This window comes from Oncorhynchus kisutch, linkage group LG16 (assembly GCF_002021735.2).
Source record: "Oncorhynchus kisutch isolate 150728-3 linkage group LG16, Okis_V2, whole genome shotgun sequence".
Classification (NCBI taxonomy): domain Eukaryota; kingdom Metazoa; phylum Chordata; class Actinopteri; order Salmoniformes; family Salmonidae; genus Oncorhynchus; species Oncorhynchus kisutch.
The window spans coordinates 48,379,740-48,407,351 of NC_034189.2; the positions used below are offsets into that span (position 1 = coordinate 48,379,740).

General features: G+C 43.7%; 3 protein-coding genes across 4 annotated transcripts in view; 1 reads left to right on the forward strand and 2 right to left on the reverse strand.

Annotated features, from left to right (window-relative positions):
* Positions 1-412: 412 nt before the first annotated feature.
* Positions 413-3,292, reverse strand: dleu7 (deleted in lymphocytic leukemia 7). Its single transcript, XM_031792730.1, has 2 exons — positions 2,986-3,292; positions 413-946 (listed from the first exon to the last, which is right to left on the reverse strand). Exons 1-2 carry the CDS (start codon positions 3,274-3,276, stop codon positions 740-742), a joined length of 498 nt encoding a protein of 165 aa, XP_031648590.1. The 5' UTR covers positions 3,277-3,292; the 3' UTR covers positions 413-739.
* A 2,460-nt stretch (positions 3,293-5,752) lies between these two features.
* On the reverse strand, positions 5,753-10,805 carry gucy1b2 (guanylate cyclase 1, soluble, beta 2). The gene is made up of 15 exons (XM_031792259.1): positions 10,773-10,805; positions 9,524-9,597; positions 9,342-9,436; positions 8,758-8,918; positions 8,547-8,646; positions 8,272-8,477; positions 7,948-8,056; positions 7,711-7,814; positions 7,391-7,607; positions 7,097-7,293; positions 6,891-7,014; positions 6,572-6,720; positions 6,290-6,436; positions 6,044-6,198; positions 5,753-5,945 (listed from the first exon to the last, which is right to left on the reverse strand). Exons 1-15 carry the CDS (start codon positions 10,803-10,805, stop codon positions 5,753-5,755), a joined length of 2,064 nt encoding a protein of 687 aa, XP_031648119.1.
* An 8,036-nt stretch (positions 10,806-18,841) lies between these two features.
* The window catches only part of LOC109879662 (probable ubiquitin carboxyl-terminal hydrolase FAF-X), a 28,457-nt gene continuing 19,686 nt past the window's right edge, over positions 18,842-27,612 (forward strand). For both annotated transcript variants that reach the window (XM_031792731.1, XM_031792732.1), the window contains exons 1-15: positions 18,842-19,065; positions 22,085-22,341; positions 22,521-22,758; positions 22,867-22,979; positions 23,103-23,321; positions 23,453-23,568; positions 23,650-23,901; positions 24,247-24,385; positions 24,617-24,769; positions 24,987-25,298; positions 25,485-25,621; positions 25,758-25,982; positions 26,140-26,253; positions 26,446-26,674; positions 27,231-27,538. In XM_031792731.1, the coding sequence (XP_031648591.1) occupies positions 22,243-22,341; positions 22,521-22,758; positions 22,867-22,979; positions 23,103-23,321; positions 23,453-23,568; positions 23,650-23,901; positions 24,247-24,385; positions 24,617-24,769; positions 24,987-25,298; positions 25,485-25,621; positions 25,758-25,982; positions 26,140-26,253; positions 26,446-26,674; positions 27,231-27,538 (2,654 nt within the window). In that variant the 5' untranslated portion in view covers positions 18,842-19,065; positions 22,085-22,242. The remainder of the gene's footprint in view (positions 19,066-22,084; positions 22,342-22,520; positions 22,759-22,866; positions 22,980-23,102; positions 23,322-23,452; positions 23,569-23,649; positions 23,902-24,246; positions 24,386-24,616; positions 24,770-24,986; positions 25,299-25,484; positions 25,622-25,757; positions 25,983-26,139; positions 26,254-26,445; positions 26,675-27,230; positions 27,539-27,612) is intronic.

Sequence of the window (27,612 nt, forward strand, 5' to 3'; positions counted from 1 at the left end):
CTGACTAAATACTTTTTTGCCCCACTGTATCTACATTAGTACTATAAAACATTTAAAAACATTTTACAACTTGTAGCCTTTTAAGAACCACTATTTCTTAAGAGCAATGCTCTTCAATCCTGGTCCTGGGATCCACAAAGTCTAAACAAGGGGTGTAGGGCTTGATGTATAGTAAATTAGTTGAATCAGGTGCTTCAGTGCTGGGCTAGCACAAAATACCAAGATAATGGATTTGAACTACTTCCTTGATAAATAGCGCCATCTGGTGACAACAGCTGTAATGTGCTGGCATGCCCCATGCTTCTCATTCATCCACATAGCCCTTTTAGTCATGCCTTGTATTAAAGGTCAGATCTAAACATATATCCACGGAAATGTGAAGTAACAACATCATACAACGATTCAATCAATGTTTATTACCCAATGAAACATAATTATACTTTGGAAAGGCCAACCCACCATGGGCAGGTCTACAGTACACAACTGTTGGGAACTGGAATTAATGGTAGGTTTTTCAAATTGACCGAAACTTCAGGCCTTTAAGGAGGATTTGTATAAAACACTTTGCATAACACACATGTTTGTCCCAGTATCATTTCTTCTGACATTACTTTTTACAAAGGAGGCCTACATAGTTGCACCTCCAATAATTTGAAATAAAATAAATTATTTAAAAAGTACATTCAAGTAAACAATAGGCTGTCAACCCTGAGATTAGGTAAAGTGAGATATTAGCTATTCAGATTTCAGGGAAGCTCAGATATATCTCTTCAAGTGTGCGTGATGTCTGAACGGCCACGGGATGGTTCATGTTGATGAGAGAAGACACCAGACTGTCCACCATGGCTTTTAAACAGTCCCGCAGATCTCTAAGGTCCCGGTCCTTCTGACAGTCAGAGTCCCTCATTGCCATGCGCACACAGATGTTCCTCAGCTCTATGCTTTCCTAGGTGGAGAGAGTAGAGGCACAGATAGAACAACGAGCCAGATATTTCACCGGATGTATATATGTGAAGTATCAGGTTGGCGTTTCCACTCACTACCAAATATGGTGATGAGAGGAAACCCAGTGGCCGGCAGTGGGAGTAGATGGAGCGAGATGGATTTTGGCTGATGAAACCAAATCTCATACAATTTCCAAAACTAAAATCTATAACAAACAGAATGGATTGAGTTTTGTAGACTTTACACTTTGCCAAAGTTTAAAAAATGGTGTTGTTTAGGAGAGCAAGGGAGACTTGAGTTCTTGCACACGCACATTTCACAGAGTAGGCATTCCCTAACGGAAATATGCAAATAAATGCTAGATTGAGCCAATAGGTTCTCACTAGGTCGTGCTTGGCTCTGTTCACCGCCTTGCTTGTTTTGCTCGCTATAATTTATTTGCTCCCATTGGAAACGACAGGCTCTGGTCTATCTTGCGTTAGTTATAAAACATATTTGGTAGAGGTGTCCGCATACATAGGTTCGGTTTGCTCCTAGCAGAACTCGGCTAGGCGAACATCTGTGCTCGCATACTCCCGAAGACCTTTGTTTGAAAAAAAAGAAAAAGCGGCAATATTACTATTGTTTGTCGCTCGTGTCATCATAGCAACAACATAGCCAGTACAGTTCCTCAAAATAGCTTCAATTAATTAAGGTAAATCAAGAAATCTGTAACAAATTGACATTTTTTTTATGTCTATTTACATCTAGATGTTTGGTGCAGTATTTCTCTAGTGAAGTAATGTGCATGAAAACTAGTCAGACTAGACTGATGGGCTCTTGCCACAGATGATTTGTTTACATCGCAGTTTAGGATAACTAATGTGGACTAATCCACATAAATATTTGTTAACTAATAAAGTAAGAGAAGCAATGTTTCCTCAAAATGTTTATTTCACTGAGAAAATTTCAACTTCCAGCTCGAGTTTACTGTGAACACTGAGGCTGTACCCGCTTTAAATTACAGTTTCAGACATTGTTCAAGTAAGCTACTGTGGCAATTTGATCATAATATAGGCCTACCATCAAAAACAACTGAGAAAATGCATTCCATAACATTTGAACTTGGAAATGACTGTTCTATCATTCAGCCTACAGTAGTAGCCAATGGGTTGTGTTCAATGTAGGCCAACATTCCATGAGACCTTTGAAGAAAAAAAAATCAGGGTTTGACATTATCCTGTTTATCCACTTGTCCTTCAGACAAGGAGGTGACTGAAAATGTTCTTGTTGTTTGATACAATAAACCACTTTACAAAATGAAATGCATTATTATTACCATACCATTATTATTACAGAATCGGCTCTAGATTTGCTTTTAAATATGTCTAGAAATGTACACGTTTTGTGCTCTTGTAGGAAGCAATCACTTTGTGGCTGTGGTAACTAGTGACGACTGTTTAGAAACTGGTAAGAGCAGACAAGGAATGTTGTTTGTACACTCTTTGTTTGTTCTTTCTATATTTGACATTTTGAATTGCTTTACAATACAAAACATAAAGGTTAGGATAACATACGTGTCAGGTTAGGATTATTAACGGTTAAAGTTAAGAAAAGGGTTAGGCTTAGCTACAATTGTCAACAACTGTTGTCCCGACATAAAATAAACGGTCACAGACCAATGGCTAGCATCAATTGGTGTAAATTGATATCAAGAAACACCTATATCAGAAAACGCCCCTAATTGCGGTCTGCAATTATACCCTTCACGAAAAAAAGACCAAAACGTCACAAAAACGTAATCATAATATATCCGTGAACGGTTTCGACTGGGAAGCTTTTACGTCTAGCCAACATGAGTCAGTCATAACAAATGCAGTTTCTTTTTAACATATACAAAATATTTTGATATTCATACAATATTGTTTTCTCATTCATAATAATTTTTATTCTAATCTCTAGCCTATCAACCAAATAGAAAGATATCAAACTTTTTGTCAAATTATGCAAACCATCACTCACCAAGAAATTAGAATTTCAAATAAGGGATAAAACACTCACTTTAGGGTGCAGAAATGTCCTCAGATCCTGAAACAAACTATGACTGATTTCTTCCTCGACTGTGAGTATTTGGGTGAGAATATCGATTAGCTGCGTAATGACACTTTCACGCGCCTTTTCTGCTATTGTGCGGGCCGCTGCTGACGAGTCGTGGATGGTTGTCACTTGTTTTTCTAGTCCAAGTTTACTGGGCCTACTGATCGCTGTTTGGTGAGGGCGCACATTCTGTAGCAACTTCAGTGCTTCTGTTTGGTGCTCCATGGGACTGTACTGCAACGTTGCTGTCTCCATTAGGGCCCCTCTCTGTGTCGCTGCCTGTAGCGCGATTGCACCTAGGTGCGCTTAAAAGTCACAAGAGTCTCCACCTCTCCCACTCACGCGTCAATTGTTGTGCTATCGCTGGTATTTGTGGTAATTAAAATGTTAATGACAGCCACTTTCCCAACATACACACACATACATAGACACACACACACCACATGACACTTTTTCTCAACTGTTATCTGTTTACTTTAGTCAGCGAAAAGGGCCACAGGGAGTTGGAAAACGAGGAACCAGACCTAAACTAAACACGTCTAAGAACATCCCAACTGTACAAGGTTTAGGCTATATAACAACACCTCCTTATGCAGATTACAGTTACTGTGTACTCATGATTAGCATCTGGAAAGGCTGAGAGGAGAGAAAGGAGACATTCCTTGCTGTTGTCTAGCAGACCCCAAACTATAAAAAATGAAATGTAACCTTTATTTAACTAGGCAAGCCAGTTAAGAACAAATTCTTATTTACAATGACGGCCTACCCCGGCCAAACCCGGATGACACTAGGCCAAATGTGCACCGCCCTATGGGACTCACAATCACGGCCGGATGTGATACAGCTTGGAATTGAACCAGGGACTGTAGTGACGCCACTTGCACTGATATGCAGTGCCTTAGACCGCTGCGCCACTCGGGATCCCAAAACAACAGCATCTCTATTCAATAGATCCGTCTCTGCTATCTTTCTTCTATCGAATACAAGCCTGGGGGGGCATGTATTAGCTATGGCAGAGTTCTGGTGTTGACAGCAGCTGCACGTGAAGCTAGTCTTTTCTATAATGGCTGTCTCTTATTTCATTTACACTCATTTGAAGGCCCAGGAAAGTGCTAATGAGGGAAAGGCAATGATGCACCGACAAGGTGTCCCCACCCCATGGCAACCCCAGGTGTCCCCACCCCATGCCAACCCCAGGTGTCCCCCAGCAGGCGGCAGTCACCACAACAACACAGAGCTCACCCAGGAGTCTCCCACAGATTGAATCAACCTGTTTAGAATATCTAAACATCATCATGTTAATGTGGTTACAATGTTGCATCAACGTGGAGACCATTGTATCATCAACAAAAATTTGAGATACCGATTTATCACTTTCTGTCTACAGTATTTATAAAACTTCCCACTGGGCACACAGTGGTTGAATCAACGTTGTTTCCACGTCATTTCAATGAAATTACGTTGAACCAGCATTAAATAGACATTGAATTGACATCTGTGCGCAGTGGGTTAGCAAGCATGTGTAGACACATTGTTGATTCTTTGGAAACTGTCAGAACTAGCATACCTTTGTGGAGTTCAACATTTAATTTCCTAAATAGTCTCAGATTTTCAAATGATGTGCTTACAAATGGGGTCCAACTCCACATACTTAGAGCAGTCGGCAGAATCGTGAGTTCACGTCGTTGAGGTGGCCCTTTTGAAAAGGTGTAGTGTCTCCCAGAAAAGGTGTGTCTTCGTTGGTGAGGTCACCCGAAGAAGAAGCAGGTGCCATGGTTTGGCCATTCGTTTCTTCCTTTCTCACACTGTCTGGTTCTTCTGTGTCTAAATGGGACAAGAAAGACTCCTTTATCTGTCTGCATCATATGAATCTGAATATTTAATATCTTCTGATATGTAATGAAGGCTGTATAACTTGTCCAATAATAAACACATTTTGGCCCCTCGGATGGGGCCACAGTGTCTCCTGACCCCTCCTGTCTCAGCCTCCAGTATTTATGCTGCAGTAGTTTATGTGTCGGGGGGCTGGGGTCAGTTTGTTATATCTGGAGTACTTCTCCTGTCCTATTCGGTGTCCTGTGTGAATCTAAGTGTGCGTTCTCTAATTCTCTCCTTCTCTCTTTCTTTCTCTCTCTCGGAGGACCTGAGCCCTAGGACCATGCCCCAGGACTACCTGACATGATGACTCCTTGCTGTCCCCAGTCCACCTGGCCATGCTGCTGTTCCAGTTTCAACTGACCTGAGCCCTAGGACCATGCCCCAGGACTACCTGACATGATGACTCCTTGCTGTCCCCAGTCTACCTGGCCATGCTGCTGCTCCAGTTTCAACTTCCACCTGACTGTGCTGCTGCTCTAGTTTCAACTGTTCTGCCTTATTATTATTCGACCATGCTGGTCATTTATGAACATTGAACATCTTGACCATGTTCTGTTATAATCTCCACCCGGCACAGCCAGAAGAGGACTGGCCACCCCACATAGCCTGGTTCCTCTCTAGGTTTCTTCCTAGGTATTGGCCTTTCTAGGGAGTTTTTCCTAGCCACCGTGCTTCTCCACCTGCATTGCTTGCTGTTTGGGGTTTTAGGCTGGGTTTCTGTACAGCACTTTGAGATATCAGCTGATGTACGAAGGGCTATATAAATAAATTTGATTTGATTTGATTTGATTTTGTTTTTTAATAACCTTTTTTTTCTCCCTACTAGCTAGCAATTCGAACAAGCCCAAATTGCCTAACCTCTCTCGCTCTCTCCCGCCCCCTGCTGGTTGTCTCTGTACACGCAGGGCTCTCCTGTCCCTCTGGCCATGATGGTGTCCTCAGACACACACAGGTTCTGCAGCAGGAAGTAGGTGGTCATCAGGCCTTTCCCCTTCACCTGGATCTCTCCTCTTTCCAGGATGTCAAAGCCCTTATCTTCCAGCGCACTGCAGATAGGTATAGTTAGAGAGAATCAGAACCATAAGAACTAAGTTCTTCGGCCAACTATATTGGCAAATCTGAATGGGAGCCATGTTGGCACTACCTGTATGTGAAGGGGCTGAGGTGTATGTGGTCAGGCACTCCGTGACTCTCCATGCGGGAGGCAGTGTTGACCGTATCTCCAAACAGGCAGTATCGAGGCATCTTGTCCCCTACCACACCAGCCAGCACTGGACCTGTGTGCAGACCCACCCGAATCTAACACACACACACCACACACACACAGTCACTTTAAATCACAATTCCATAGCTTCATTAAAGAACAGCTACTTTTGGACTATAAAGTCACCTGGATGGGTTGCCCAGTGATAGGGTTGGTCACCTCCCGGGCAGCGATACGCATACCCAGGGCAAAGTTGGCCACCCGCTCTGCATGGCTGTCAGCTGGAATGGGAACCCCCCCCACCACCATGTAGGCGTCTCCAATAGTCTCCACCTGGAAGAACCGAGTCGTTCATAGCACTCATTGAAAGGTTGGCTGCATCTCAATAATTTTCCTTCCCTTATCTCCTCTCCTTCATTCAACCTTTCATTTACCCCTTCATGTACCTCTCTCTTTCTCTCTGTATACCTTGTACACGTCATGGACGCTGGTAAGGCGGTCGAACTTGGAGTACATGGAGTTGAGCATGTTGACGATCTGGATGGGCTCGCAGGCAGCACAGATATTGGTGAAGGTGACCACATCACTGAACAGGATGGTGCACACCTGGAACTCACCTGAAATAGAGGGAGAAAGGGGAAGCAGAGATGTTTGTAACGGCCACACTTTTCATTACACAGGTCTTCTAGCTCATTTGAAGAGTAGAATAAAATGAAAGGCAGCAGATATGCTGGCCCTGTCTGGAGGACCAGGTAGATATGGAATTAGGCAGACATTGCCATCGTACCTGCTTCCACCCTCTTGCCCTCCTTCAACTGGTTGGCTACGTGGCGAGGCAACATGGCGTAGAGCAGAGTCTCCGTCTTCTTCTTCTCCGCCTCGAGGTGGCGTGAGAGGATCCTCAGCTCCTCCTATGAAATTACAACATGATAGACAAAGAGGATGAGAAAACAGTGAGATGAGAAACGGACAAAGTAGGAGAGATGTATGTGCCTTTTTGCGCTCCAGCTGATTGGACAGCTCCATCTCTGCCAGACGCTGTTGGTTAAGCAGGATGAGGTCCCGGGTGGTGTCATGCTGGGCAATGTCGGAGATGTGCAGACCCCTCTCCTCCAACTCCTGCAGGCTGCGCAGCTTCGGGGAGCACAGGTACACCATACAGCCCAGAGATTCCATCCACACCATCTGACCTGGGTACAGGGGAGTTATTCAGTGATACCATGGACACAATGCAGAGCCAACCTGCGCAATCAGACATCGGATCAGAGAAGGGGAGTTTGACTGAACCTCTGAGTTTGAGCATGGACTGATGCTGAGAGGCCAGCGGCACCATCTCCCGTCTGGTCTTCAGGACAAACTGGCTGTTGATGAACTTCCTGATGCTCTCGATGTTGAAGGTCACCTGCGGATGGACAATGCTGAAGTACTCATCCAGACGGCTGTCCATCGTCTGCAGCCCAGGGACAAACTTCTGGATGTTAATCCCAGTCTGTTTCACCTTGAGCTGGGCACACATAGAGAAGAGTACTGGTAACAATGTACCAATAGGACTAATAGCTGCTTAATTATTGTTTTGCATAAACTTAGAAAGACACAAGTTGCCTTACCTGTTTATCAAAGACAATGTGGAAAGGGAAGGCATTGCAGAATGCTTGTTCCTCCATCCACAGCTTATCTGGGTAGCAGGGTGTGAATGACTTCAGAAGGTTCTCTGTGGGGGGGGGGGGGGGGGGGGGGGGGGGGCACAGAAGAATCGTTCTCATTAGATGTTCTCATATCAACATGAATGAGTCCAACAAACTTTGCTTTTGGAGGGAACACTTCAAGTAAAGAATGAGCCCAACCTTTTCCAAACATGACAACGCTCCTAACCATGTCCCAGCGTGATCTTTTCCCAGCAGGGCAGTGGGGCAGACTGGCACACCTGGCTCTCATCCTCTCCAATGCCTCTGCCTGATGCTGTTACCAGACCAGAGGAATACACCAAAGATCTCACACTGAACCCCTGGAGACTACAGTGTCTGCTGGGTGTAGACTACTTTGCTCTTATTTTTTTAACCCTCTAGAACTCATTCTACTTTCCTTCCATTATAAACATGTAATACTTAAACACTGCTACTTGACTCTTGTTTTGAATCATGACAAATTTAAATAAAAAATAAACTCACCCTCCTATCAATCTCCTCATCCTCCTTGGTTACCTCCTTCTTCTCTCTTTGGGGCCGGAAATCCCTCTTTGACCCTCGGCTCCTCTGAGAGACCAGGAAGACCACATGCTCTTTCTTCCCTGTGCGCTCGTCCTCCTCTGATTGGTTAAGGATGGTCATGCTCACTTCGCTGTCAAAGAAGTCTTTGGCCACCGCCTCAATGATGCCTGCACAGAGAGAAAAGAGATAACCTCCTTAGATTAAAGGTACACTTTAGGTATGGATGATTACCTTACCTGGCACAATGTGATATAGGCCTTTCCTGTCCGAGTAGTAATGAAGCAACATCCTTCCATCATCGTTCTTCTCCACACGGAACGAGGGAGCGTTCATCTCCTGGAAGAAGGATATTTATTGCATACATAATCTTTTTTTTAATATCTGGGCTCTAATGGATTGAAATACGTAGTAGTTGATCCATTGTAGAGGCCGTAAAGAGAAGGTCACCTGGTAGGAGAGAGCCAGGTAGCTGTGAAGGGCATCCAGGTTCTCAATGAATTCCACCAGGTTCCCCCCTAGCGTACGCAGCATGGTGTCGTACCCCGCCATCTTACAGAAGCTGAAGAAGTACTCCCCGAAAAGCTTCAGCACCACCTCAGAAGGCATGTCTGTGGCCACAACACCACCACATCATCATCATTGTCATCACTATATCATCACCAACTGTCAAGCTAAATGGTGCCTATCTCTCCCCTTAGTTTGGGACTGTAGACTGTCCCATAATTCTAACCCTGACACCGTGTCATGTCCACAGGCTCTGGGGTGACCCCTCGGGTACAGGACACCTGGGCCACACTTGGGTCACCTGTGCCACACCTGGAGGGCCTCAGCAGGGACGTTGTTAACACCTGACCTCACCTGGAGGGCCTCAGCAGGGACGTTGTTAACACCTGGCCAAACACACCCCCTTCCCCGAGGAGGTAGACACTCCTAACCACTGATATAAGGGTATCAAAAACACTGACCTGTGTTTCTGGTTCAAGATTAAACACTGTTATAGAATTGTAAAGAACGTAGAGACTGGTACTTACCCAGCATAGTACATGCTTCCTGCACCAGACGCAGAGTTATGACATCATCGTATATCTCATAAGTCATGAACGTGTCCTGGACCTCTGCCAGGGTCCTGAAGAGATAGAGAGAATTGGCATACTCATGTCCTGAATCGTTTCAAATTTACAGCAACAGTTACTTAGTACACAAAATACCAGACCTCAGTTTCTCCCATGTTTCTTCACCAAATTTCTCAATTACCAGAGATTTCAGACAGGTGTTTATGAATCCGTACTGCGAACACAAACAGCGAAGAAGAAGAGAGCGATATGAGATATCATAGTTGTCTAAAGCAAAACTAGAATGACTTGATGTTAAAATCATCAAACAGACATACTCACCATCTCTCTGGTATCTCTCTGTCCTCGTCCTCCTGGTTTGTACTCTTTATGTACAGAACCCCTAACTCCTCTCTCTCTCTCACACACACACACACACACACACACACACACACACACACACACACACACACACACACACACACACACACACACACACACACACACACACACACACACACACACACACACACGATTACACTGCCACCATATGGTGAGAATTAGACATTACATGGCATCCAGTCCCATCTTCTTGTTGCATGAATCCTATCTTCAATTCTTCCAATTATTTTATTATTCTCAATGTGTATTCTTTCTCTTGGTAGTTGATCAAATCAGTAGAGGCTGCTGAGGGGAGGACAGCTCATAATAATGTCTGGAACGGAGTGAATGGAATGACATCAAACACATGGAAACCACACGTTTGATGTATTTGATACCATTCTGCCTATTCTGCTCCAGCAATTACCACAAGCCTGTCTTCCCCAATTAAGGTGCCACCAACCTCCTGTGGATACAATATACACTGAGTGTACAAAACATGACATAAAATGATCAAGTGAATCCAGGTGAAAGCCATGTTCTTTTATTGACGTCATCTGTTAAATCCACTTCAATCAGTGTAGATGAAGGGGAGGAGACAGGTTAAAGAAGGATTTTTAAGCCTTGAGATAATTGAGACAGGGATTGTGCATGTGTGCCATTCAGAGGGTGAATGGGCAAGACAAAAGATTTAAGTGCCTTTGAACGGGAGATGGTAGTAGGTGCCAGGCACACTGGTTTGTGTCAAGATCTGCAACGATGCAGGGTTTTTCACGCTCAAAAGTTTACCATCTGTATCAGGAATGGTCCACTACCAGAAGGACATCCAGCCAACTTAACCCAACTGTGGGAAGTATGAAGTCAACATGGGCCAGCATCCCTGTAGAAGGCTTTCGACACCTTGTAGAGTCCATACCCTGACAAATTGAGGCTGTTCTGAAGGCAAAAGGGGGTGCAACTCAATAGTAGGAATGTGTTCCTAATGTTTTGTAGGTCTGTATATCAGTAGTATAGAACACACATAGTTGCCTGAACTGTTATTGGTTGGAAGTCCTTGTCCATCGTCCTAAAATTGTGTCCAGGTCAATGTTGCAGGCTGCATGTGAGATTAAGGGTTAACAGCCTCATAGGAATATGGTGTATTTGAAGTAAATAACGCATTTCAGTCTTTGGATGCAAAAGGAAGCTATTTTATTTTTCTAATATATTATGACTTGACATAGTCTGCAAAAACCATAAACAGTTGTAAAGTTTAGATGTCTGTCTTTTCTGAGCGTTTTCATGACTGAACACACAGATTAGGCCCTGCATTTTGTAGTGGCAATATAAACTACACTGTTGTGTTTTGAATCCCAACGCTTTCAAAGAAACAATTATGATGCTTTCCCACGAGCTATAAATGCTGTTGTTCCCCCAATACATTTTCACAAGTGTCACAACACATCACGTGTAACACAAGACAAGACACTAAATTGTAAAAACGGATACTTCCTGGTATGCTTTCCCAAAAACATTTGGCTCCCTAAAATGAAGTGTGAACTGACGCAAAGTTACTTTGATCATTGTTGTAAAAGGTGGATTAGTGCTCAGGATCAAAGTAACGTTCATGTTCAGTTTCGTCGGGAAATTTCCAGACCCTTCAAGGAGGGTCAAATGTCAAGGTGATTTGGAATCAAACACACATTGATTTTTAGTGAACCAACACGTGAACCAACTACTTTTTTTTAACTAACATAAAATTGCTCTGACATTACGTCACAGCAATTGTCATTTTACAATGATCATAACAGTTGGCAGTATTTCCTGTTCGTCTTTAATTCAATGTACTTTTCCAAAAGAAATCCCCTCCTTCAGTAAAGTGCTTATGCGCGGTGTGTAACCAGAGACAGTAGAGAAATCATTCCCAGACCATCTCTGGTGTAACTCCAGGAAGATAAGAACCAATAGCCTACAGCTGAATCAAGTGCAGCATTGCCAAAGGAGAAGCAGGTAAGACCTTGAACGTTTATTTCTTTAAATACTGAGTTTGTACGATCGAGAACAAATCACAGCCATTCTCAACGCTGTTTGTGTTATATGGGTTTTGTAATCAGCGTGAGTCATTTGACATGGAGGGCAACGCAATGACACTGGTGTAACTGATAAGGTAGAGATACTAAAACACGGCGAAAATACAGCTTAGAGCATGGAGGCTTTTCAGTTGTAATTCGAGTAACACTTCAACTACAGCAGAACATACAGTATAAACTCATACTATATTTACTGTCTTGTTCTACACAGGGATGTTGTGTGAAAGCGCACTCTGGGGCATGGATCACCATGAAGACTTGGCGAGAGAACTCACTCCTGCTCACGCGTCCCTATCAGAGCCAACATCAGATCGGGGTAGTTTCTACCCTCATCTCTCCGAATGCGCCAACATCGAGGTTGATGGCAGGGAAAATATGGAAAACCATACAATGAAAGAGGCGGTGAAACAGAGATCAGCTCATCAAGAAAAGGGACTGGTCCCAGGAGACCAACTAGTGAGGAATATGGCATCACCCCATTCTACAGAGCGATTTGGACCAACAGGGAGAGGGAAGTCATCAGGAGCCGGACGGACACTGGTACCCTGTCAGATTTCATCTCCAAGTCTCTCGCAGAGTCGCACTAAAAACTATGTAGTGTAAAGTTTGCCTCTTCATTCTCCATGGACATATTTAACAGTGGCTTATGGAACAAAGTTATTTATTTTGTATGTCATTTCACTATCCTTCATAACCTATGCTTTTTCGCTGACACAATCGCCAGTTGTACAGTGTTTCCTCCGACACAATGGTGGGGCTGGCTTTCGGCGAGCAGTGTGTCAAGTAGCAGTGTGGCTTGTCAGGGTCGTGTTTCGGAGGACGCATGACTTTCGACCTTCGCCTCTCTGGAGTTGGTACGGGAGTTGTAGCGATGCGACAAGACTGTAACTACCAATTGGAAATGATGAACATGTGGAGAAAAAGTGGTAAAAAGTACAAACAAAAAAATATAATAACCTGCGCTTGATATCCTGTTTAACCCTTCCTGTGAATTAAATAGCCCTATAGGCCTATTGCTTATTGCATTTGTTTGATTGAAGAATGTTCATTTATTGACTAAATGTGCAGTGTTTATACATTGTTCTTTCAACTATTTATTATTGATGGAGACAAAGCCAGCCTTAAAATTCACCATCACTGGAACACTGTAACAGGATGGCATGGAATGAATCCTGTACTCTATTCTGTGTTGATGTTATTAACCAATAGGGATAGAATAGGCCTGCACTTGTTTCTTATCATTATTCCTTTCCATTCAATGTAGGTCCATTCCAGATATTGAAGATAGATATTTAGGTCTATGAAATATCTATCTAGGTCTATGAAAATACTGTAGATGTTAGTTACCATAACTGCCCTCAGATCCAGGTTCATAAGGAAGCACTTACGAGAGTAAAATGTAGTTGTACCTTTATGTTCAGTCATTTTACTTAGAAACAGAACACCATATTTTGCTAACATTTTCTCTGTTTTATTTCATTTGAAAGTAGCTGTTGTCACTCCACCAGAAAACAAGTCTCGACTATTCAATGATTACTACCATTCATATGGGCACAACATACAGTGCCTTCGGAAACTATTCATAGCCCTTGACCTATTTCACATTTTGTTGTATTTGTATTTATTAAGGATCCCCATTAGCTGCTGAACTTTAAAGGGCCAGCCCTGCTGCCCTGTTCTGAGCCAACTGTCATTTTCACCTGACCACACTACTAAACAGTAGTCTAGGTGCGACAAAACTAGAGCCTGTAGGACCTGCCTTGATGATAGTGTTGTTAAGAAGGCATAGCAGTGCATTATTATGGACAGACTTCTCCCCATTTTAGCTACTGTTGTAAACTGTTTTGACCATGACAGTTTACAATCCAGAGTTACTCCAAGCAGTTTAGTCACCTCAACTTGCTCAATTTCCACATTATTCATTACAAGACGTAGTTGAGGTTTAGGGTTTAGTGAATGATTTGTTCCAAATACAATGCTTTTAGTTTTAGAAATATTTAGGACTAGCTTATTCCTTGCTACCCATTTCAAAACTAACTGCAGCTCTTTGTTAAGTGTTGCAGTCATTTCAGTTGCTGTAGTAGCTGACGTGTATAGTGTTGAGTCATCCGCATACATAGACACAATGACCTTACTCAAAGCCAGTGGCATGTCATTAGTAAAGATTGAAAAAAGCAAGGGGCCTAAACAGCTATACAGGGGAATTCATGATTCTACCTTGATTGTGCTTGAGAGGCTTCCATTAAAGAACACCCTCTGTGTTCTGTTAGACAAGTAACTCTTTATCCACATTATAGCAGGGGGTGTAAAGCCATAACACATACGCTTTTCCAGCAGCAGACTCAAAGCTGCACTGAAGTCTAACAAGACAGCCCCCACGATCATTTTATCATCAATTTCTCTCAGCCAATCATCAGTCATTTGTGTAAGCACTGTGCTTGTTGAGTGTTCTTCCCTATAAGTGTGCTGAAAGTCTGTTGTCAAAGTCTGTTGCCTGAATTCAAAATTGATTAAATATTTGTTTTAATCCTCACCCATCTACACACAATACCCCGTAATGACAAAGTGAAAACATGTTATTAGAAATTCTTGAAAATTAAGTACAGAAATATCTAATTAATGTAAGTATTCACATCCTTGAGTCACCTTTGGCACTGATTACAATTGTGAGTCTTTCTGGGTAAGTGTCTAATAGCTTTGCACACCTGGATTGTACAGTATTTGCCCATTTATTATTTTTTTAATTCTTCAAGCTCTGTCAAGTTGATTGTTCATCATTGTTAGACAGCCATTTTCAAGTCTTGCCATAGATTTTTAAGACGATTTTAAGTCAAAACCGTAATTAGGCCACTTAGGATCATTCAATGTCATCTTGGTAAGCAACTCCAGCGTATATTTGGCCTTGTGTTTTAGGTTACCCATAAAGCCATGCATTAAAATATGAAGATAATAGTAAGTGATGTGTTGTGTTGGATTTGCCCAAACATAACGCTTTGTATTCAAGACATAAAGTTAATGTATTTGCCACAACAGGATGCATGTTTTGGAATATTTTTCTTCTGTAATGGCTTCCATCTTTTCATTCTGTCATTTAGGTTAGTAGTGTAGATTAACTACAATGTTGTTGATCCATTCTCAGATTTCTCCTATCACAGCCATTGAATGTAACTATTTTAATGTCACCATTAGCCTCATGGTTAGATCCCTGAGAGATTTCATTCCTCTCTGGCAACTGAGTTAGAAAGGAGGCCTGTATATTTGCAGTGACTGGATGTATTGATACAGCATCCAAAGTGTAATTAATAACTTTACCATGCTCCAAGGGATATTCAATGTCTGCTTTTTAAAATGTTTACCAGTCTACCAATAGGTCAAATCAAATCCAATCAAGCTTTATTTATACAGCACATTTCAGACATGGAATGCAATGCAATGTGCTTTACAGGTAAAAAATAATGACACCCAACTGAACAACCAAAAAGAACCCTAAGGAAAAGCAAAGATAAAAATATATATTTTTAAATATGTCCACAGTTTTGCCCCCCCTCAGGTTCTCTGGCAGGCTATTCCAGTGGCTTGGGGCATAATAACTAAAGGCTGTCTCTCCATGCATCTTAGTCCAAGGATTTGGGATAGTTAAAAGGCCAGTGCCAGAGGACCTGAGGGACCAACTGGGTAAATAACTTAAAAGCATGTCTGACATATATTGGGGTGCACAACCGTGGATTGATTTAAAAACCAATGGAAGAATCTTAAAATGTACTCTAAAACTCACAGGCAGCCAGTGCAGAGACCTTAAAACCGGTGTAATGTGTTCTCTCCGTCTGGTCTTTGTCAGTACCCATGCTGTAGCATTCTGTATGTTTTGCAGTTGGCCAATGGCTTTTTTGGGTAGACCAGACAGAAGAGCATGAATTAAAATGTGCGAATAGATTCTCTCTTTGTGCTTTGGCTCCAACAATAAGTACCTTGATCTTATGATGATTTAGCTGGAGGACGATGTGAGCTATCCAAGTATTTAAATCACTAATACAGTCTAATAATTTATCCTTGGAGCTAAAATCCTTTCGTGACACACAAAATAAAGTTGCATATCGTCTGCGTAGCAGTGGAAATCAATGCTGTGCTTTCTGATAATGCTGCCAAGGGGTAACATATATAAACTGATCAGTACCGGACCCAAAATCGAACCATGTGGAACACACATGTGATATGAATTTTTATGTTACAAAAAACACTTGTTAAATAGGTCCTAAAACAATTTAGAACTGGACCGGAGAAGCCAACCCACCTCTCTAGTCTTTCCAGAAGGACATCATGGTCAACAGTGTCAAATGCAGCACCTTAATCTAAGAGTACAAAGACAGAAAGTTGTTTGGCATCTGTGTTGCCTCTAGGATCATTTACCACTTTAACTAAGACTGTCTCTGTGCTGTGGTGGGCATAAAAAAAACAGATTAGAATTGTTAAAAAATACAGTTGGCACTTAAAAAACCATTTAGCTGTTCGAACACTAATTTCACCAGAATTTTGCTTAAGAATGGAAAGTTGGAGATTTGCCACAAAATTGCTAAGAGCTGAATAATAGACAACTTTTCTTCAGAAGGGGTTTCACCCTAACAGTTTTTAGTGCAGTGGGGAAAGTGCCTGTGAACAGGGAGTGATTAACTATAGCTTGCACTTCTTCAGATATGCAATTGAAAATGGTTGTGAAGAAGGTGGTGGGGATAGGATCGAGAAGCCAGGTAGAAGGCTTAAGTTGTGATATCACTTTCCTGAGCATGTCTGTGTCAACCAGGGAAAATAAATCCATAGTGCCTTTGCTTGGTAGGCTAGGGCACGTCATCAAACTTCTAATCAGATCTTGCTTGACTGATACCAAGCCTAATGTTATCTAATCTTATCTCTGAAATACGCTGCAAACTCATTACATTTGGATGTGGAGGAAAGTGCTGCTCTTATTGAAGTCTCCCCCCGGACTACAGCTTTTCATGCTCTATCAGAAAAGGAAAAAGTGGAGGGGGACAGCCTCTATTTTCAGTAATGCTCTCAGCTGTAAGGACTTTTCGTTTGGCGACTTTGGGTTTTTTGAGCATCATGCTATACTGTTTAAATGTCAGCCACCATTGCTGGCCATAAGACTCAATAGGCCACCAAAGCACTGCCCCACTTTCTTTACTGATTTATTTGAACTCTTGTCTATTGTTCTTGAGAACTATGATAAAATCATAGTGTTGGGCAATTTTAATATTCATGTTGACAAAGAGACTGACTCCAAGGCCATTCAATGTATTAATCTTTTAAGCTCTATGGACTTTATCCAACATATTACTGGGCCCACGCATAACTGTGGCCATTCTCTGGACCTAGTTATTCCCAAGGGGATTTGAATTGACATATCCTCCATTGTTCCTCTGATCACCACTTTCTATTTCTTGCTACCTTGTTGCACATAGCACAGGGTAATACTGAACGCATTATTAAGAAATGCTATCTTACCTTGCTGTAGATGACGGCCATATTTCTGTGAGTAACATACAATAAACTTTGAGCTCTGGAATTAGGTCATTCATAAGAAAAGCCCATACTTGTGATTGCTCTAACATTTAAAGGTGCCAATTCAATTTGACCTTTATTTAACTAGGCAAGTCAGTTAAGAACAAATTCTTATTTTCAATGACGGCCTAGGAACAGTTAACTGCCTGTTCAGGGGCAGAACGACAGCTCGGGGGTTTGAACTTGCAACCTTCCGGTTACTAGTCCAACGCTCTAACCACTAGGCTACCCTGCCACCCCAATGCCATCTGCCTCGAGGTGACCAATGGAATAAAAAACAAATTATTAACATTACAACCACGTTTTATCAGAATGGTAGGAGATAACAGTTTGTATCAACTCACTAGAAGGTTAAAGGAACATCAGTTAGGTTACTCACAATAACCATAGTGCCTTTTCTGCAGGAGTTGATATGATTTCCAAGTCTTATTCTGACATGGAGAACTGGAGCATTACCAGGTCGTTAAAACCTACATGAGTGACGATGGTGTCAATATTGGAGTAGTTGGCCAGAACCGTGGGCAGGAGGGAGTCGATGTCATGGACACAGGCTCCTGGGTGACAGTGGACCTTGGTCGGTCCACAGATATTCGCTGATAGATGAAGAGTGGCCAGGTGCCCTTCTTTGCGAGGCATTGGAAAACTTCCCTGGTCTTTGTGGTTGAATCTGTGTTTAAAATTCAGGGACCAAACAGATAATTGTATGTTTTATTTAACTAGGCAAGTCAGTTAAGAACTAATTCTTATTTACAATGATGGCCTACACCGGCCAAACCCAGGCGATGTGGAGCCAATTTTGCACCGCCCTATGGGACTCCCAATCACGGCCGGTTCTGATACAGCTTGCATTCGAACCAGGGTGTATGTAGTGACGCCTCTAGCACTGAGATGCAGTGTCTTAAAAATCATGTTAAACAATATTATTACACACAGAGTAAGCCCATCCAAGTTATTATGTGACTTGTTAAGCACATTTTTACTCCTGAAATTATTTAGGCTTGCCATAACAAAGATGATGAATACGTATTGACTCAAGACATTTCAGCTTTTAAATTGTATTAATTTGTAAAAAAAAATCTAATAACATAATTCCACGTGGACATGATTGGGTATTGTGTGTATGCCAGTGACACAAAATCTCAATTTAATACACTTTAAATTCAGGCTGTAACACAACAAAATGTGGGAAAAGTCAAGGGGTGTGAATACTTTCTGAAGGCACCTTTTTGACAAACTTTATGTGAAGTGAACGATCACTTTAATTGTTAAACGTTACCTTAATGGGCTTGTTCGACATTGGCGCTGACAGTGCAGGCGACTACAGACTGACTGATCTACAAGGAACTTTACATCGTAAATAACTGCTCATTATTATTTGTAGATCAGTCAGCAAGTTACAATTTACCCATGATACATGACGGTTTTGATCCTCTCGAACACGGCCTCTGTCAGCTGCGCTTACCACGGACTGGCTGGGAAAACTGTGCTAGACTACAGTAGAGGGGGGGGTTGATGGTGACGCAGGAAAAACACCCAAGTGCAGACAAAAAAATAAGCAAGGAAGAGAGATCATATTAGCAGATCTGGATGCATGTATGAAAATAGTATGTAACACACGTTGACACTTAGCGGAACCCAGAATAGAAAGATTCATAGACAGGACAAGTCAACTCAAGGAAGTTGCATCACATTTTGGGGTAAGTAACATTGGGTTGCTAGCAACAATGGTGCTAACTGGCTAGTATAGCTAGATAACGACATATCTGAGTAATCATTAACAATGAAACGTTATAGCGGTCTAGTTACAAGGTATAACGTTACACATATGCTTTTCATTGGATAAAGAGGCGAGAGTAATGGCAAGCAAGGTGCCTGACATCGGCAGAATGAATGCTGAAATGCCGGTTTGTTTCTGTATGTAACGTTGGCTAGTTAAGTTAGCTGTTATTTTTGGCTGTGGCAAAATGGCTGACGTTTCCCATACCAACCTGTTAATTGTTTGGATTTTGAAATATAACGGTTTCCACATAGCTAGTTCAAGGTCAGTCTCAACCAGACAAGATTTTGGCTAACTTCTTGGACTAGTGGTGTTGACAGATATGGGCTGGTGTTTGATCAACAACCTACCAATGCACACAGACGGTTGATTGTTGTGGCGACGGCAGCGCCATTAGCTAACGTTAACTAGCATGTTAGCGCTACTACCGATGTTGAGTAAGAAGGCCCTTACAATGCTTGTCAGTAGCTAGCTAACTAACGTTACGGGCCTTGTCTAACGTTATGCATTAGTTATCGTCCAGACTCCTGTTGCATGAAGTTATTTTTCACATCAATTAACCGTGTTCCAGGCAGTGTTTGCAGGCTGGTTATTTTCGCATTGTTTGAAATATTTGGCTAATGCTTTTTAATCAAGCAAGTGTAGTTAGCTACGTTAGTTGTTGGCTGATTAGTTAGCGGTCTCTCATATCTAAAATACATCATACAATGTGACAGTAACACTTATTTTGAGATTGAGTTTGCTGTAATTAAATCAAGTTTTCCTTATACTCCAGCCCCCAAATTACTTGATTTAATTAGTTAGCTGCATAATGTTACTCAATGACGTGTCCTCACAGAAAGAGGTTCTGGTGAGGATAGCGGATCGTGATAAGAATGATTAGCAAGCCTAGGACCAAGTACATTTTTATTCACACATCATGCAAACAACCTTGTCATTTGTCGTTACATAAATGTTTTCCTTTGTGCCAAGCTCCTTGTAAAACCAACGGCTGTCACAAGGGATGTCCAAATGTCTTGACAGTTTGATGCAGACAGACATGTCTCCAAAACGGAAACTGAAGGTGTAGCCAAGGGTAGTCTTCAAAACCCGACTGTAGTTGCCTCTGCCTAGTGTCGGTTTTTGAGACTAGCCAAGGTAGGGGCTGGCATTATATCTATTGACAAAGAATCGATTTTAGTTATTTGCAAGCAAGGCATTGTCAATATGTCATTGTTGACGATTTTTAGGCCTGGTAATATGCTTACTTTGTGCATTTCCGGATACAAATGACTTCATTCCACCTAAAAGGTTTGCGTTTCCTCAGTCCTGACCTAGCTGGGCTCACTTCAAGTTTTACCCCCCCCCCCCCCCCCCCCCCCAACGGTTCCTCAACCGTTCTTGCTCCTTGGGTCATTGATTCCGATTGGCTTGTTAACTTCCATTCACATTGTAGCTGTCAGCTGTAGCCTACTCCTGTCGGCTTGCCTGATGATGCTTGAGGTAGAAGTCGGCCCAAACCACAGATCTAGGATCAGATTCCCCTTCCCTAATACTAACCTCTTCCATTAGATGGAAGCGGATACATCTGAAGACGGGAAACTGAAGACAGCCAATAATAAACCTGTAAACTGAGCCCAGAGGATCGTAACTCAGCTGGAGACTGTCTTAATGTGTCTCAAGACTTCCAGTGTCTCACAACTAGACACACGGACCTTTCCTACCCAGAAACCCTATCCCCTAATCTTAATGTTACCTTGAGGCACTTGAGTGGATTGAAGGAGCCTCAGCCTAACAACAGGTTTAGGGCCTATCTCTTCCATCCTGACTCATAGTGATTTAAGATGTTTTCCTTTGTCACTCTGCTGTTGTGTAAGGTCAATATTCTATACAGACTCACTTATGTTATAGTGCAGTGTTTCCCAACTCCAGTCCAGTACCCCCCAACATCACACATTTTTCTTATAGGCCTGGACAAAATCCCCTGATTCCACTCATTGAGGGCTTGATGATTAGTTGACAAGTTGAATCAGGTGTGCTTGTCTGGGGCTCCAACAAAAATGTGTGCTGTTGGGGCTACTGGAGGACTGGAGTTATGAAACACTGTTACAGTACTGGGACACATTGTTGGACTACCACAACTTTATGTCAGTGGCACTGGCAGCTAAGCATAGATGGCCTGATTTCAATCCAATATGCTATTATTAATAATTTTGGGCGATTATTAAGAATACATTGTTTGTCAGTAAGCGCACAATGGCTTGTTCTCCTTGTTCAATTGTTCTTGTTTAGTTATTGTATTAGGCTTGGCTAATATAGCCAGGTGATATCTTGAAACCTCAATATCCCATGCATGTCTTGCTGTAGTGAGATGTGAGTAACCTAGGAGCTGCAGTTTGTTGGGTTAGGGTAGGGTCATGCTCTGTGTGACCAATCAACAGTTTGTCAGTAGCTATATACTGTCTTGCACAGTCTAGATATCTCTGAACCAGTTCGACAGAGACTATTAATAGGCCAGTGTGGCGTATGGTTGATAGTCCTGTGCTGTCTGCAGCACAGCTAAACTGGAAATAGGAGAGGTGATGGGAGTGTGGAGCGGGGGGTTCTGTCTGTTGGTATTAGGGCTAGGGTGTGTGTGTCTGTATGTCATAATTCCACCCCGTTGTCAAGCATGCGTATTAGCATTTTAATGTCTAGACCCAGATAGTGGCAGAGTGAGAGTCATTTGAATTGGTCTCGCTTAGTTGTCTTGCAAACATACTGTGGAATCATGGCCTTTGGATGCACCTGTGTTGTTTCTCAGCTATTTTTACACCTCAACAGTGGTCTGAAGTTGACCATGTGATGTTCACTAGATTGTACACAGATTAGCTGAAATGCACATGCCTCAGTCCCAAATGCATGTGAAAAATGGGGCATCAACCATTCTAAATCTCTCTCCCCCTGTCTCTGTCCCACAGGTTCTGCGATGGTCTCTGTAACCCTCCCTGAGCCTCAGCAGCCGGAGCGTTCCCTCTCAGCCGGCCTCTGGTTCTCCTTCCCTACCCAGGCAGTGATTCCCCTCCAGGCCAGGGCCTCCTAAAGCGGACAAGACTGCCAGATCTGCCCCGTGTCGATCATGACGGTCACCACCCGTGGCTCCCCCGTGGGGGGCAATGATAGCCAGGGCCAGGCACCCGCTGATTCTCAGAGCCAGCCCCCACCCACACAGGCCCAGGTGAGTGTCGGGGTGATGTGTGTCTGTCTATGGATAGTTCCCCAATTATCAGTGAACAAGGTTACCCGCATGTCAACTGTATGTCTGCGTGAAGTTGACTGACTAATATGGAGCGATCTGCAATGCCATATGCTTTCGTACTTACTTAGTTTTAATATTAATGTGTGTGCGCGTTGCAGGCGGTGTCCCCCAACCCGTCGACCACGGAGCCGTCTCCTGTGAGCCCACCGGCGGCGGAGGAGGAGCAGGGCCAAGGAGACTCTGCCCCTGCTCTGGAGGAGGAGGAGCCTGCCTTCCCTCACACTGACCTGGCCAAGCTGGACGACATGATCAACAGGCCCCGATGGGTAGTCCCAGTCCTGCCAAAGGGGGAATTAGAAGTTCTACTTGAAGCTGCTATAGACTTATGTAAAAAAGGTGTGTCCATCATCGTATACAATATACATCCATATAGGACATCTTTTTCATTTGTCTTCTATTGATCTCTCTTTGTTTTCTGCCTTTAATCGTTGCCTCTTTCTGCAGGGCTTGATGTGAAGTGTGAGGCGTGCCAGAGGTTTTTCAGGGACGGCCTGACCATCTCCTTCACTAAGATCCTCACAGACGAGGCTGTCAGCGGGTGGAAGTTTGAGATCCATGTAAGGGCCTCGTGTGTGTGTGTGTGTGTGTGTGTGTGTGTGTGTGTGTGTGTGTGTGTGTGTGTGTGTGCGCACACTAGCACTTCCTGTTTGAACTACAACTGATTGTCCTTCCTTCCACAGAGGTGTATCATCACCAACACACACCGGCTGGTGGAGCTGTGTGTGACCAAGCTTCCACAGGACTGGTTCCCCTTACTGGAGCTACTGGCCACAGCCACCAACCCCCACTGCAAGTTCCACATCTACAACGGCACGCGGCCCTCTGAGACCATCCCCGCCGGGGCCACGCTGGCCGACGACGAGCTCTTCGCCCGCCCACCCGACCCTCGCTCACCCAAGGTAGGCCCCAACTCACCCTCGCTCACTCAGGATTCCTCGCTTGATACAGTATATCCAAGTTTTCAGCATGAATAAAGCTGTCGTCAGTAATTAGCCGTTCATTGTTTTCTCTCCATCTCTCTCTCTCTCAGGGCTGGTTGGTGGACCTGATTAATAAGTTTGGCACGCTGAACGGGTTTCAGACTCTACACGACCGCTTCATGAGCGGGCAGGCACTCAACGTACAGATCATCGCTGCCCTCATCAAGTATGTTAGCGCAGATGGACCAATGTAAAGGACTTGTAAGGGACGTGTGTGTGTCCTAACCCGTGTATGTCTTCCCTCCAGGCCGTTCGGCCAGTGCTATGAGTTCCTGACCTTGCACACAGTGAAGAAGTACTTCCTGCCAGTGATCGAGATGGTTCCTCAGTTCCTGGAGAATCTGACGGATGAGGAGCTGAAGAAGGAGGCCAAGAACGAGGCCAAGAACGATGCCCTGTCCATGATCATCAAGTCCCTGAAGAACCTGGCCTCCAGGGTGCCTGGTCAGGAGGAGACTGTCAAGAACTTGGAGATATTTCGGTTGAAAATGATCCTTAGGTGAGAAACCTTCAGTTGTTTTCTTTTTAGGTTGTTATTGTATAGAATTAAAATTCACATTGGGGTTTAAGCACCTCGTGTGATGAGTGTTTTGGCCAGTCAACTGCTGTTTTATTATTATGGGAAAACTCCACCCAAAAACTGTTTAGATATTTCTTTCATTAGTCCATTGTTGACATGCAAAACATGTTTCAAGATGTGTAACTTTCAAAATACAGCTGGTATTTTTCTGACATGTAAAACATTTTGGGACTCTGTCAACAATGGACTAATGAAATAAATACCAAAAAATAGCTTTTGGGTGGGATTTTTGATGAGATGGTTATGCTTTTAATTTGTCCCCAGGTTATTGCAGATTTCCTCGTTCAACGGCAAGATGAACGCTCTGAATGAGGTCAACAAGGTCATCTCCAGCGTGTCCTACTATACGCATCGGCATGGCAACCCCGAGGAGGAGGAGTGGCTGACGGCAGAACGCATGGCGGTGAGTCACCACAGTTACTCCTTATGAATGATAATGGACTGGATTTGTATAGAGCTTTTAAATGGCTCATCAGAGTTTAATAGTCAATTCCTGTCAGTGGAATTGGACATGGAATTTCTCCACAGGAATGCTAATTTATTTTTATTTATTTAGCCAGGTAGGCAAGTTGAGAACAAGTTCTCATTTACACCTGCTATGCCTGATGTTTGTCTTCCTCTCCCTTTCTCTCAGGAGTGGATCCAGCAGAACCACATCCTCTCCATCGTGCTGAGGGACAGCCTCCACCAGCCTCAGTACGTAGAGAAACTAGAGAAGATACTCCGCTTCGTCATCAAGGAGAAAGCCCTCACCATGCAGGACCTGGACAACATCTGGGCAGCGCAGGTACTGAGTTAAACGTGTCATGGAAAATGGGTCTCAGCAATATGGGAATGGCTCCATCTTGAATTTTAATGTACTTCCTATTCATTGAACCTATACAGGTTATTCTAATTTGTGAAAAATATATATTTTGCTAGAGAGACTTTTTCCTTTATGGGTAGGGGAAGGGGTTGTTTTTAGAACCATGCCTAAGTGTCTTCTGTGTCTGTTTCTATGTCAGGCTGGTAAGCACGAAGCCATTGTGAAGAACGTCCATGACCTTCTGGCCAAACTGGCCTGGGACTTCTCTCCAGAGCAGCTCGACCATCTCTTTGATTGCTTCAAGGAAAGTTGGACAAATGCGAGTAAGAAGCAGCGTGAGAAGCTGCTGGAGCTGATCCGTCGTCTGGCGGAGGACGATAAGGATGGAGTGATGGCCCACAAGGTGCTCAACCTGCTGTGGAATCTGGCTCACAGTGACGACGTCCCCGTGGACATCATGGACCAGGCCCTCAGCGCACACATCAAGATACTGGACTACAGCTGCTCTCAGGTAAAACTACTGTTACTGCTACTGGGTTGTATTCATTAGGCACCAAACGAAAGAAAACAGACGGAAACTGGGACGTTCTTCCTGAACTTGTAAAATGAGAATCTCTTGTTTTTTGTTGCAAAATGTTTTGCTACGATGGTCCCTAATGGCTAGGACCCTGCTCTGTGCTTCTGTGTGTTCCAACAGGACAGAGACACCCAGAAGATCCAGTGGATAGACCGCTTCATCGAGGAGCTGCGCACCAACGACAAGTGGGTCATACCAGCCCTGAAGCAGATCAGAGAGATCTGCAGCCTGTTTGGGGAAGCTCCTCAGAACCTCAGGTAACGAAAGACTCTCTCCACCTCCCTGTCTCTCTCCCTTTCTCTCTCGCTCTTGTCTCATCTCTTTTTCCCATTGAGTCAAAGCTTTTGATGAAATATTACATTTCTCTCCTTCCCTTTCCTCTTCCCCATACAGTCAGACCCAGAGGAGTCCTCATGTGTTCTATCGTCATGACCTGATCAACCAGCTGCAGCACAACCATGCCCTGGTCACTCTGGTGGCTGAGAACCTGTCTGCCTACATGGAGACCATGAGACCGTTCTCCAAAGCTGAACACGCAGACTTTGACCCTCAGACGGTCAGAGTGGGAAGTCGCTACAGTCATGTTCAGGAGGTTCAGGAGAGGCTCAACTTCCTGAGGTAAGGCAGGCGGCTGTCTACAGGTATCTCAGGATGAAAACATTGACCCTTGACTGCTTTTCTGGGCGGCGAGGCATTTCTCAGTCTGTGGGAATGAAAGTGTCCATTCTGAGTCCTCTGTTAGTGTCTAACTGCTTTGAACCATCTTGTTCTCCAGGTTCCTGTTGAAGGACGGACAGTTGTGGCTATGTGCTCCTCAGGCCAAGCAGATCTGGAGGTGTCTGGCTGAGAGCGCCGTCTTCCTGTGTGACCGGGAGGCGTGCTTCAAATGGTACGTACACATTTGTTTAGACCAGCCTTTGATGTATATTAAATATGATTTCCCTTTTTAATTATTCCAGGTTAGTTCAACTCAAATGTTATTGGTAGCACTTCACTTAAAGCCTGCTGGGATCATACTTTATCATTTGTTATACGCAAGTATGAGCCTTTAATGTCTTTATACTGTCATTTCCAACTCTAGGTACTCTAAGCTAATGGGAGATGAGCCAGACCTGGACCCGGACATCAACAAGGACTTCTTTGAGAACAATGTTCTGCAGCTGGACCCGTCCCTGCTCACGGAGAATGGCATGAAGTGCTTCGAAAGGTTCTTCAAGGCTGTCAACTGCCGCGAGGGCAAACTGGTGGCCAAACGCAGGGCCTACATGATGGATGACCTGGAGCTCATAGGACTGGACTACCTCTGGAGGGTGAGTGTTAAACAGCTTATCAATGTTCTAAAGCTTTCTGAACATACTGTAAAACCTGGAGCTCATAGGACTGGACTACCTCTGGAGGGTGAGTGTTAAACAGCTTATCAATGTTCTAAAGCTTTCTGAACATACTGTAAAACCTGGAGCTCATAGGACTGGACTACCTCTGGAGGGTGAGTGTTAAACAGCTTATCAATGTTCTAAAGCTTTCTGAACATACTGTAAAACCTGGAGCTAAAAGGACTGGACTACCTCTGGAGGGTGAGTGTTAAACAGCTTATCAATGTTCTAAAGCTTTCTGAACATACTGTAAAACCTGGAGCTAAAAGGACTGGACTACCTCTGGAGGGTGAGTGTTAAACAGCTTATCAATGTTCTAAAGCTTTCTGAACATACTGTAAAACCTGGAGCTCAAAGGACTGGACTACCTTGGGAGGCATTTGAGTTAAAACTCCTCTTATCGCTGTTGTAAGCTTTTATAGACACCAATCTGGTTCCTGGATTAACCCTGGAGGAGGATAGTGCACAAAACCGCTTTGCATTGTTCTACCAGGTGGTGATCCAGGGTACTGATGACATCGCCAGCCGAGCCATCGACCTGCTGAAGGAGATATACACCAACCTGGGGCCCAAGCTGCAGGTCAACCAGGTGGAGATCCACGAGGACTTCATCCAGTTGTGTTTTGACCGTCTGAAGGCGTCGTACGACACGCTGTGTGTCCTGGACGGGGACAAGGACAGCATCAACTGTGCCCGGCAGGAGGCCATCCGCATGGTTCGTGTGCTCACCGTGCTCAAGGAGTACATCAACGAATGTGACAGCGACTACCACGAGGAGAGGTCCATACTCCCCATGTCCAGGTAGGAGAGAGACTCACACACACACAGACTCACACCAACACACACTTGTGAAAGCGAGGTCTAACTAAGTTTGT